The sequence below is a fragment of the Ischnura elegans genome, chromosome 6, assembly GCF_921293095.1.
Source record: "Ischnura elegans chromosome 6, ioIscEleg1.1, whole genome shotgun sequence".
NCBI classification, from domain to species: Eukaryota; Metazoa; Arthropoda; class Insecta; order Odonata; family Coenagrionidae; genus Ischnura; species Ischnura elegans.
In genome coordinates, this window is record NC_060251.1 from 16,813,622 (window position 1) to 16,826,328 (window position 12,707).

At 37.1% G+C, this 12,707-nt stretch overlaps 1 protein-coding gene across 1 annotated transcript in view; it reads left to right on the forward strand.

Moving 5' to 3' along the window:
* Positions 1 to 12,707, forward strand: part of LOC124160493 — a 178,806-nt gene that overhangs the window by 16,313 nt on the left and 149,786 nt on the right. Inside the window, exon 2 of the mRNA XM_046536350.1 lies at positions 11,154 to 11,357. Coding sequence (XP_046392306.1) covers positions 11,154 to 11,357 — 204 coding nt within the window. The remainder of the gene's footprint in view (positions 1 to 11,153; positions 11,358 to 12,707) is intronic.

The following is a 12,707-nucleotide window of genomic DNA, read 5'->3' on the forward strand; positions in this document are numbered from 1 at the left end:
GTTATTAATTAGTTTATCCAAAGTAATTTTTCCGAAAAAGAGTCCAAATTTTTGAATACTTAAGCTAAGAGAAGTATAAATCATTATCTAAATGAAAATTTAAGACTGACCTACTGAAAATAAGATTACTTCCGTTTGATAAGCTTCCTAGCGCAGCCGTTGCACAATCTATTGCAGTTTGCTGTTCAATGGGTTAGGTTGGATTGGTTGACTCTCTTAAGAGAGCTTCACTTTCATAAAATGGCCCCAGCCAGAAAAAAATCAGGAGTAGTTGTTTAGAGGGGGGGGAACTTTTCTGGGGGTTTACTTGGAGGAAGTACACTTGCGTACCTGTCTGTCTTATATTTCGGGAGTTCAAACCCTCGCAACCTCCACTACCCGCTACGGCCATGCTTCAGACCAATTGTATTTTAAAGTGTTTAAAATTAAGGCCTGGAGCTGTTTCATTTTTTTTCAAATTGAATTGTTGATTTTTTGATAGAATGATAGGGAGCACGCCTTACTTTGAATTGAGGAGAGAATTCCATGAAGGGAGGGGATCTTAAAAGAGCATTCTGTACTTAATGCATAACCACCTTAACAGGTAGAATAATTAAATGATAAGAACATTATAAATGACAGTTAGTGAATCAAATGCTTCAGTCCTCTTTTCAAAACTGAATGTACTTTCTTGGTATTTTATTGCAGGTATTATGCTACCAAAGCTTTGCTGTACCTAGAAAAAAAAAATCGCGGATTTTCTTGAGGAAAGGGATTCCTTTTCAGATGGGGTTTATTTCGAGCACCCATTATTTATGAGGGTTTGAACCCCTTAACAACCCCCTCCGTGCGCTACAGCCCTAGGGTCTTTGTCATTTTGTTAGCACTGAGTGAATTTGAAGAATCTATGTTAAAACTTGTATATACAATTTCAGCAATATTTTTTAAAGGTAATACATATGTCCACTTTTGCAAAGGAATCCACTGAATTAGTTATTTTGCGATACTCCCTTCATCCAGGATATTGATGGTTTTTTTAATTTCCAAAAAAGGCTAAGTATTTTTCGATACACAGATTTCTCAAATATTAGCGTCTAAGTCCTCTCTTTACCTTAACTCATGCTTACTGTTACCAGATAATGCTACAAAATCACCAAAAGAACAAATCTGCAGCAAATGTACTTTCTAGTAAGTATGTATTATGGAATACGACAACAGCTTTAGTTCTTAAATTCGAACCCAGAACCAACTCGGAAAGAACACGGTATGTTTCCAACACGGTGTGCATGGGCGATTTCCGTTTACCCCTTTGATAAATGCCACTGATAATGACCGCTTCTCGATTGAATCCGCGTGGGTGAGTCGCGCCGAAGGTTTTCGCTTGCCGATCACGGGGAAATAATAAGACTATTAATCGAGTGAAAAAAAGCAGGCTTTGAGTGTACGTGTAACTACTTGCTCGTTAAAGAGGTTTGCGTGACTGTGATTACAGCTGCGTTTGGCCTTGAATTGGACGACCCCACTTTGCTCTTTCTGATCCGATTTCTCTCCGTTTCCAGCTTGTTCCTTGCCCATATCCCAATGGCTGCGCTCGCGCCGTGCGAAGTTTGTTTCGCCCATTTATCACGGCGTGGCGCCACGTGACCGGATAAGGTCCGGCGCGGACTGACCTATTGCGTAAAATATGGCCGCGGGCGAAGGCACGTTCCCTCTCTATATCTATTCTCGTCGTTTTGTAGCGATGAACTCTCTTATCTGCACTTGGACGACCTTCTCCCTAATTATCCCATCAATTTACCGCGCGCTTTCACGGATTTCGAGAATTGAGTAACGGCATAATTCCGCCACGATGGGCTTCGCTCTTTTAATATCGCATTTTGTGGTTAAAAACTAAGACTATGAATCTCTCTTAAGCGCTCTTGCGTACAAAAGAAGTCCTGTCGTAGCTACGTATCAACTTATGACGTCAGAGAAGGATAAATTTATTTATTTTTGGATAGAATGAAAGGTGGTACGTATTATTGTGAATTGAGGAGAGAATCCCATGAAGGGAGGGATGATAAAGTACGATTTGTAAATACTCCTTGCAAATCAGCCTTAATTGGTAGAGGTAATTAAATAATAGTAATAATAATAGGTACTTAATTAGTGATAGGTACTTAAATGATAATAATAACAATAATAATTTTATTAAATGATTTAATCCTCCATCCAAAAATGAATGTACTTTTTTGGTCTTTAGCTCGCAGTTGTATGAAGGAGAACAATTCGGCTATTTTTGTACCGCGATAATTAATGGAACTCAGTTTTGCGCACTTACATAGTGTACATTCAGCTCCAATTTGAAAGAAAACTTCAACGGGTTGCACAAATAAAATATTATCTATTCACCTTATCGATGACTTTATGAGAAGCGGCTTGCTCTAGCAACAATCCCAATGTAGCTAATGGATGCCTCATTTTGAATCTGTAAAACACTGAATCTAATGTTGAAAGCATTCCACTGTTTTGGATTTGGTTTCGTGGAGGGGAAATTGCAATGAGTGTTGCTTAACGTATGGGCCTTATGCCTCGATGTATCTGCTCTATTGTACTAAATGTGATTGCTCTTTTCAACTCGAATTGTTCCGCAATGTTCAATTATTCTGCACATCCGCCGGAAGCTTTCTCTTTGAGGTCTTAGTGCCGAGGTTGTTATGACACGCAGTGGATGACAATGAGGCGATGAAACTTTGTTCAGGAATTTTCCTTTTTGTTTACACGTATGTCTGAAAGATATTTATATACCTACTTCTTGAACATCTACATACTACGACGCAAGTCCACTAAAAAGCGTGTGGCACAGGGTGTTAGGACATCATCCGTTTAATATAATAAGCAAATGCTAAAAAAATTCCGACGAGCTTTTATTATTTTTTGTCTTTCCTCCTCCTACATGGTTCGAGGGAAAAACGAATTCGCATATCTATCCGTTCGGCAAAACAATCTCTCAATTTATCGCTTCTCTCGGGCATGGAAATACATTGGGGCTCTAATATCCGTGTCGCTCTTAAACATATCTATTCTCAATTCTCAATCAATCTAAGCCTAGCGCGCAGCCTCCGAGTTGTGGACTGGTGATGTGAATTCTTGAAGTCTGGAAATAAATGCAAAATTCTTAATGATGGACGCATCGCTCCCGTCAACTTATCGTATTTTATATTTTCTCCTGGAACATAATTTGTATAAATTATTCCTCTCATCTTGAAATTTCAGTTTCAGCAATTTGAAAACCATTGCTAGAATGCACTTTTATTTAAAATATGAAAATTTTACCTCACAAAAAATCTCATAATGGCATAATGCATATTGAGATACATTTTTTATACTAGAGGTGCCAGTAAAATTTTGGCAAGGGTCTTTTTTATTTTCCCTACAAATTTGACGATGATGGCATCTAGATTTAAGCGCGTAATAAGAGAGGTAGTCCAACCGTTCTTGAGAAAGTGATGCTTTTTCTTCGGTTAAGGCTCTTAAGTGTATCATTTTCTTATGTCACTACGTTCCCGTCCACGTTTCTTATTGCTCCTTTATGGTTCGAGGGAAACAAGAATTTCCATATCTATCCGTTCGGCGAAATATCTCTCTTAATTTATCGCTTCTCTCGGGCCTTTCACTAGCTACGTAGCACGTAGTTTTTCATTCTGAAATGAAATTTTTGGGGGATATTTTGTGGTAATTTACTCGTTCAAGAATAACCTAGCGTCCTTGGAGGGCGCTGAGCCCATAATTCATTGTTAATTGCCACTTTCGGCTAGCCTAGAAGACGGTTAGGAATAGGGATGGGCGAAACTTCTTCAAATGGTGACATTCCGTCAATTTAAGAGGTCAGATGATGAGTTAGGCGCTGGTTGTTGAGAAAGCGTTACTTCCCATCCCACTCCATTGCTCCCTGATCGTAACAAAGCTTAAAACCAAAGTTCCCTGATCCGGAATTAAGAAAAAAAATCCGCCTAAAAAGTGAAGAAGCATTTTCTTATGGAAATGGCGCGCCATGGCGCCTCTTATCGAAGAGTCACTCATACTCTTACCATCAATATACATGTATCCTCTATTTTTTTCGCGAACGAAAATGTGAAATAGCCATTATTAGCCAAAAATTAATTCGTTTTCGGTTATTTAAGTTAAGACTCTGAGTAAATAATGTGAAAATTTTTAGTTAAAATATTTAACGTATTTTCAATTTAATAAAATCATCAGTTTACTGCGTAAGGACAAATGATGTATATTTTTGTCAATATAATCCGTAGATTCCAGCGTGAAAGGGTGAATATTTTCCATATTGAAATGAATACTTGTAATTTCTACAGTTATAAAATTTATTACGATGGTTTATCACGGAAATGAATCACCTTGGAGATGATGTAGTATCATTGAAAACCTTGGTTGTAATTAATTGTGATCGAGGAAAATTGTAATCATTTATGGCAATACTTTTATCACTACTCAATTATGACGAAAGCGTTGCATATAAAATCTCGTGGGAGCAATGTTAAACAGATATATGTGTCTAAATCAGTTATTCCAACCTTGCCGCCATTATCTCAATGTTTCGATGCAAGGGCGTACCCATGATTAAAACTAGGGGGGGGGGTGTAAACCGTGGTCGTGCAATTTGTAACATTTTAGTCTAGAAAAGGTGAATAAAATTTTATAAGAAAATGAAAGCGGCGCTGTAACTTATTTTTATTTTATTTTAGTTATATGTTTTGTACCAATATCAATTTTATGGATTTATAGAAAAATTGTATAAAACTATTGTTTCAATCCAGTCCCGATTTCCCTTAAACATTTTCGATATTTGATTTTAGGGGGGGGGGGGGCTGCTGTTCCCCCGTCTGCCCCCCGCTGGGTAGGCCCATGTTGCGATGTCTTTTTAATAAATCGCTTTCTTACGCAGGAACTTGACTAGAGACATGAATTACAATTATAAATGGGGCGATGAGCGAGTTATTTGTCGTGGTCTCGGTTAAAGAAGATTCACGTTAGAAGCGCTCGTGAAGAAATGGCGGAGAACAATGTAAGTTAGACAAATCGCTAATTTAAAGTGGACCGATTGTGTGCGTAATCTTCTCCGATCTTTAGAGTTCCATGGTGATAAAAATAAAGTCCAAATAACGCAAAAAAAACTAATTTGTCAAAGTTACCATGGCGTAATTTCTCGAATGGATAGTTTGACAGTTTGGAGAGGTGACTGACAGCCGAAGTCATTCATATCCTTTGGGATTAGTTCCTTGGTATAAAATACGAAGATTCGATCGGGATGTAAAGGAATTTTACCCAGTTGAAAATTGAAGATGATTTAGTAGCATTGAACCCTAGGTCGTTAAAAATTGTATAATCGTGAATAATTGCAAGTGTTTAGTTTTGATATAATTCCTTGGTAATTCAGTGAGGTATTCTTGCAGAGAAGGGTGAAGATAAATCCGAAGTCATTACAAGTTTAATAATTATAGGAGTAGCGGATTAATGGCCCATTCAACGGACCAGAGGCGCAGCGAGGGGGGTGTTTAGACGATAAACCCCCCCCCCCAAAGAGCTCAGGGAAATTTTAATTTTAATCCATTTTACTTAATTGGATTGATATTACTAATAGAATAGTGAAAGAATTAATAAAATGTCCCTCAAAAAGCCGTAAAACTCACGACTTTGAACCATTTATCTTAAAATTCCGCAATTTATTAATATCTCGCACCTACCGCTTATCCTGGTGGGTATTCCATACCCCCAACACACCTCGGTATTAGTTGCACCTAAACCCCCCCCCCAAGCCTTAATTCCTAGCTGCGCCCCTGCAACGGAGGATGAACTGCACGTGAACTTCCATCTTCTCTCATTCTCCTAGGGATGCGGCTTAACATCGTTGTCGCCACCTCTAGCAGTATAATGTCCATTACTTTGTTTCAATGCCGACTCAAATCCATCTATATCCAACCGTAATCTCACAGCATACACTACACCTTCGAAAAGGTGTATGTATAAATTGTGATTAAGGTTAATAGAAAAAAGATTTCGACGTATTTCATCAATGTAGGGGAATCGATTTACGAAAAATTATAAATACTTCAGTTTGATCTCATTGATTGTTTTATTGAACATTGAAGCTTAAGTATCTTTTATCTGGTAAGGTATGCGATACTACGTGGGGGAAGTTCGTAGTATTATTTAAATGCAACGTTGCCATATTTCCAAAGAATTTATTCGAACAAGACGCTTTTCGTTGTTACAACTCTTGATGATATTGTTGTAGCAACGAATTGCGTTGTGTTCGAATAAATCCTGAGGAAATATGGCAACGTTTCATTTAACTAATGTTTAGTAGTTGCGTTACGACGGTGAATCTACTTATTTTCAGTAGCCAAAATGACCGCTTTGAGCAGAAATGTTCAGAAATCATTTGTCCCTGCGAAAATTAAAGATCCGTGGCAGAAATTGTATTTTCCAGTCTTTGAAGAAATCGTATTTATCTCGTCACACCGTCTCTTTTAAAGTAATTCAGCCTGGTTAGAGAGCCTATTTCAAAAGGACTCAATTATTGTGTGCCTAATTGTAGGAGAGGCTCCTCATGAAACTTAAAAGACGTCTTAAAAAGCTCCTTAAATCTTCGCCTCCCTTCGTCGTCTTTATAAAAAATTCCCCCTCCCCTCCATCTCCCCCTCCCTTCACTTCCCCGCCCACTTTGGTTCCCCTTCGGACACGGGAGTCCGTAGTACGCGCATGCGCACTGGACGGCGGCGCGTTATTTTTAAATCGGTTGTATTTCCGTGCTGTGGGGGATTTGAGATGTAGGGCATCCAGGAATCGCGGAAAGGGGCCATTGGGAGGGGGGAGGAGTGTGTGAGGAGTGATCGTCTCTTGAGAGGGGGGGGGGGGCACTACAGCCCCAGCGGAAAGCGTAAAACCCCGTTCACAACTACTTAACTTAGCATGACTAAATATCAACCAGACCAACAAAAGTGAAGTATTCCATTAATCAAAGCTAAGATGTGTAAATGATTTTAGAGAACTTGGAACAATGAAAAGAAAAGTGGCCGATTACGCTTCCTTGCGGTACACCTAATGTCACTTAAACTATATCGGCGCTAATTCCGTCCAGAACTACTTTTTGCTTACGATCACTCACAAAGTCGTGTATCCAGTTATTACCGTTTCGTTAAATCCACATGGCTGTAATTTGTACAAACTTTTGCTGCCAGGTACCGTGTCGAAAGATTTCTGTAAATGTAGATACAATGCATCAAGTTGTCTTTTTGATTCACCCGATTTGAGAACGTCATGCAGAAAGAGCGCGAGCTGTGTTTCGCATTGTCTTCTTTTTTGGAAGCTGTGCTGACAGCCATGGCTAGAATACAGTCATTAGCCCATACTTGATACAGGTTTCATGTTTTAGCATAAATAAAAATACCGTACGAAGCAACCGCAAACTGTAAATGTTAACCAAAACTCTGAGGACCCCTTGCATTTTTAATATTAGGAATTGTTGACCCACAATTTTTTGTTTTTTTTTGTTTTGTTTTTTTGAGCTATGTCAACTTAGGGATACATCCTGGAGACATCATTGTTTTATAATGCCTGTACCAAGTTAAAGCCAAAATACCCTAGCTTGGGAAACTGTAGAAGTTATTTTATTTAAATTTAACAGTAAAAAAACTTACCTGAAAAACACATGAACTTAGAGGAAAATCTAATTAATCAACGGTACTCTTTAAAGAGAGAATGATTGTGCAGCAGTAGATACCACTCTGAGAGCTCACACTAAACGTCATGATAGCCAAGATGAATAAAATAAAAATGTCCCTTAGTTAGATCCCTGTCCCTAGTATGGGATTACTGTGTGCGAAGTGATTTGGATTTTTTATTAGAATCACACTCGTACGTAATTCCACGCCTTTTATAACTTTCATACTATCAAATGCGTTGATCTTCCTTCTTTGGGTAGTTAATGACGAACTTATTTCTACTTTAACCGTTTTTGTATCACTTTCTTCGTCAATAGAGTTGAATAGATCGTGAAAAATTATTTTTATGAAGGATATTTGTGAGCTTCAAGCTGCGTAGATTTATTTCTCTGCTCCTCCCGAAAGATGCTTTTTCCTTGTAACACCAGGTGCCTCTTTGAAGAATGTATATTTTTAGAATGGGTTCTACCGTCTCAGAGGAGTGACTCATGTGAATTCGAAATGGACTTATTCATCCGAGGAGGAAAACAAGCCGTGATGTACACGAAATATAAAAATAAAAAGAATTGAAATATTTTTACATCACTGAAGTTATATCTGTTATATCTCTTGTAAATGGGAGTTTTTATTTTGTTAGTTTTATTTATTTAGTGCATTTTGGTACATAACGCATTCAAACTCATGAAAAGTTAGGTACTTTAAGCTTAGAATCTCAACCCTTACTGCCAAGTTAGCAGCAAACAGGCAAGAAGTAAGAGGCAGAAAAATAAAGCTTTCTTAAAACTATTTTTATTTTAAGTTTTTTACAAAGATATTACAATTTTTTTAAAATCTGTTCGAAATCAATCATTTGAATTCGTATAAAGTGGTAGGAAGCTCTCTAAGTAAATAGCACCATTTCAGATTCGGGAATCTTGTGACTGCCTCTAATTTTCCCTAGGTAAATATCCTTTCAGTGCACAAAAATGGCTCGTGTTTGTCATTTCATTTTCGTTAATTTTTTTCAATTGCATTTAATTTTGCAATTTATTATGATTTTAATGACTATGTATTTTTTCCGGAGTTGTATTTCAGAGTAAGGTGAATAATTAATTAAGAGTAATTTTGCTTTAGGGACAACTCGTCCAACAATGTGCAACTGAGTTGAACTTTCCCTTACTCTTTCGCCAATAAAATCCTTCATTCAAAGTATGTCCCCCTGTTTATGGATTCCTCCTTACACTAATCGCTTTCAATAGCCGCAGAATAACATTTTTTAGTAATTTACGAAAAACGAGATAATTGAATCTACCCACCTATAAATTGAGAGCCGACATTTTCTCAATTATATTGTGCTTAATATAATATATTGTACTCAATTATAATTGTGCTCAATTGTCCCAGTTCGAGGTTGAGCCTCACTATTTTTTTAAATCGAGGGAAAATCTTGTCTGCGTATGTGCCTAGTTTAAAAACATTTTGAGGAGAAGCATTTACTTGCGGAAATTATTTAGATGACTCACCTCATTACCAAGATAGCTGCATATATTATCCCTGTCTGTTTTACGTACCATGTAGTAACAATTTGCATGAAACATATAATATCTAATATGCATGGCATGGCTTGAATCCCTTTTTAAGCTTATATCTTTTATTTTTTATAAATTATGCATTTTTTATGGATCACAAGTGTGTACAGAGTGAGTTTGCAATTTTTATTATTTTTGCTATTTTCAAAACCATGTTACCAGTGTACCTTCTACGTCAGTGGTTTTCCACGCTATATATCCCAATCTTGAACGTTTATCACCATGAATTAGATGATAAAGGGAATTCTCCACTTTAGGAGAGTATATCAAAATCAATTATGGAAATTTAGTCATTAAGCCATCAATTATTATAAATTGTTTGCGATAAAAATCATATCTGGCTAGCATCAGTATTTCGTTCTCAAGGCTGACCGATAATTTTTCGGGAATAATTAAATATGCGTAGCAACTTGAGTGATTTAAGATGACAAAGATAATTTTTAGGTTAGGATAAAATTTAGCAATTAATTCTTGATTGGATCAAATGGAGGAATCTCCTGGCCCAGGCACTCTCGCCATCTCCCGCTGATTTCTTTAACTTTCTGGCGCTTGAAAGCTTCGCGTCGCTCTCACGCCCTCAACTGCCAGGTGGTTAGAATCTGGATCTGCGGTCGTTGATTCGGAAAATGGCTCAAAAAGTCGCTTCTTTCGAAGAGTGATTTTATATTGCTCTAAGTTTCACTTCAGTTTCAGTTGTTGAAATTATCTCCACCATAATTCACTTACTTTCCCTAAATTTTGTTAAATGATTGTGGGCTTTGCTTGTGGACAGCAGTAATCATTGATCTTGATTTTGAGGTACAAGAACTTCTTCATTCCATTCGAGCAGAAATTTCCTTAACTGTTATTTCTCTCGAAAATATTGATTCACATTTCGTTATTATCCCTCAATGGATTATCGTGCTTGTCGGTAATCTATGGAAATGAAGATCCATTGGGAGTCAATAATGATTACTTTCTGAACTTAATGGGATGGGCACAATGTCGGCAACCGCTATAAAAAACAAAATACGGATAATTTTGGTGTTGTGTAATCCGAAAATTGTATAATAATTCATTTTATTAAGTTATTTTGATTCTCATTTCGAAATATTTCGCTTAGAGTGGAAATTATCTTTTCTAATGTTCAAATAAATATCAAGTCCACATCCATTTGGATTTATATATTATTTATTGGTGTAATTTTCCAAAAGCTCATATAAAACTTCATTAAAAGATACTCTGCACTAAGATAGTGAAATAGTGTTCACCTGAAATTTAAAACACCTGGAAACAAGCCGTTGTGACAAATCACCTCTAACTTGTTGAATATGAGGACCGCGTAAAAGATATTAGTTTTAAGAAATATATTGGAATATTGTCTTCATATTGATAACGGCGAATTGAAAGACATAATTTCGAAATGTTCGTTAAGATTTTTCTGGCCAACTTGAAACATGATACCATTGTAATTCACGTAACACTATTTTATTGTCTTGGCAAAGAGTCCATTGGAACAAAGTTTTACATCAGTCGTTAGAAAATATTACCAATAAAAATATTACCTCAAACAAATATAAATCCAAATGGATGTGGACTTGATTCTTCCTCGATCATCATAAAAGATAATTTCTAGTCTAAGCAATATATTTGGAATGATTTAAGTCTGCGGCGGAAAGAATCATGCATGTTAGACAGGAAATTACAGAACGATTCAGGGGTATTTCTTTGAACGATGAATCCCATTGCCTGGTAGTAGAGAAGCGTGGAAGACCACTGACGTTTCTTCGAGTAATTTCCATCCTTAGTATTCCATTGAGATGGTATTAATCTAAAATCCTATGCTTTACATCGCCTCAATTTCCCCTGCATCACCCCGCTTGCTTTTCTCTATTCGGCTGCCCCGTAGAAGTAGACATTCCCGTGCTTCGCAACCTCGGCTTGCCGCATGTCTCCGCCACCTGGCGTCGGCCTAAGGTCTGCGGCCGGTGCACGAACCCCGCTCCCTCCGCCAGCGGTGCCGCTGGTGCTCGACCCAAGTCCTCCAGCATCACGGGCAACCTTCTCGCGGAGATAGACTCTGCCCTCGGGGGAGCCTTGAAACTTGACGGTGGTGGGTGCTCTTGGCATTTGGCATTTCCTTCATTCATGGAAAGTTCATTTTACATGAGGCACGTAATTTCAAAATCTGACGCGCGAACTGATCAAAATTGCGTCTTGTAAAGCGGTGAATTGCTGGGAAGCATGCGAGAATGCATGGATTTGAGATGGCAAAATAGCCCCTGTTCTAATTCCGTCCGAGCATTCGCCATAATGTAGTTACATTAATGCAGTTCTAACCAGCGAAATTACGTGCCCCGTGTAAAACGGACTTCAAGGTCTAGTTAAAAGATGCAATAATGCGGTTAGTGTGTAAATGCATGGACGCAAATATTCATCCTGTTTCCATTTAAAAAATTAGCAATGCATGAATGGAAAATTATAACCTGCTCACATTTGGTTCATGCATTCGTAGAAGTTCGTGCCGTCAAAACCAAATCAAGTAAATTGTACATGAACTCGAACAAGTTAACATATAGTGTAACCAGGGCCATAAACTTGAATGGGTGAACTGGATTTTAGGCTTTGTATACCACTTGAACATAATGAATTTATCTTTAAAAAATTATCTTCTGCGCTAACACGATCTATTGAAATCCAAAGGTCTACCCATTCCTTTTTCATAAGGAAACATTTTTCCAAAAGTTGCAATATTCGCTTGAATTACAATAAAAACAATTAAAAATGGTCTATATGACAGTATTGATGTTCATTTATATGGTAAATCGTTACTGGCTATTTCAGATTTCGTGAAAGTGTGAAATTTCAACCCATATTCAGAATCTTCTGTTAAGAATGATTTAAAAAGTTGAAACCATTCTTTACTCTATTGAGATGTAATTTCTGCTACATTTAATGCTGATTTTTGATTCGTAATTAATTATTTTCAAAGTTAATTGAAAACCAAATGTGTGAGTAAAAATTCAGATTATGACCAATGATATGGTCTTTTTCTCATCTTCAATTCCAATAGTTAATATTATCAGCCGAAGATACCTGAAAATACCTTAAGTAGGAAGGAAATCTTACAACCTCTTAAAGTTTGAATTCTTATCAAGTATGTTATTAATTTACTATCATTATCATTTCATGTATTTCAATGAAGCATTCGCTTACAGTGTTGCATCAGTTGTACGACTCTGTGTATGACATTGGTTCTTTCAATTTAGTATTTTGGTGATTGATCGTTGGTGAAGTTGCTGCATTTGTTTATACTGCTTTTTGTGTTCACCTAGTAGTTTTTTCTAGAAAAATCAAGAATATTCAACACTAGGTAAGATTTTATGAATCATTTATACTAATGTCCTATTTTTTTAGAGTAGTAGCATGTGTTATGCTGTGGCTTTCATTGGTTTTGGTTTAA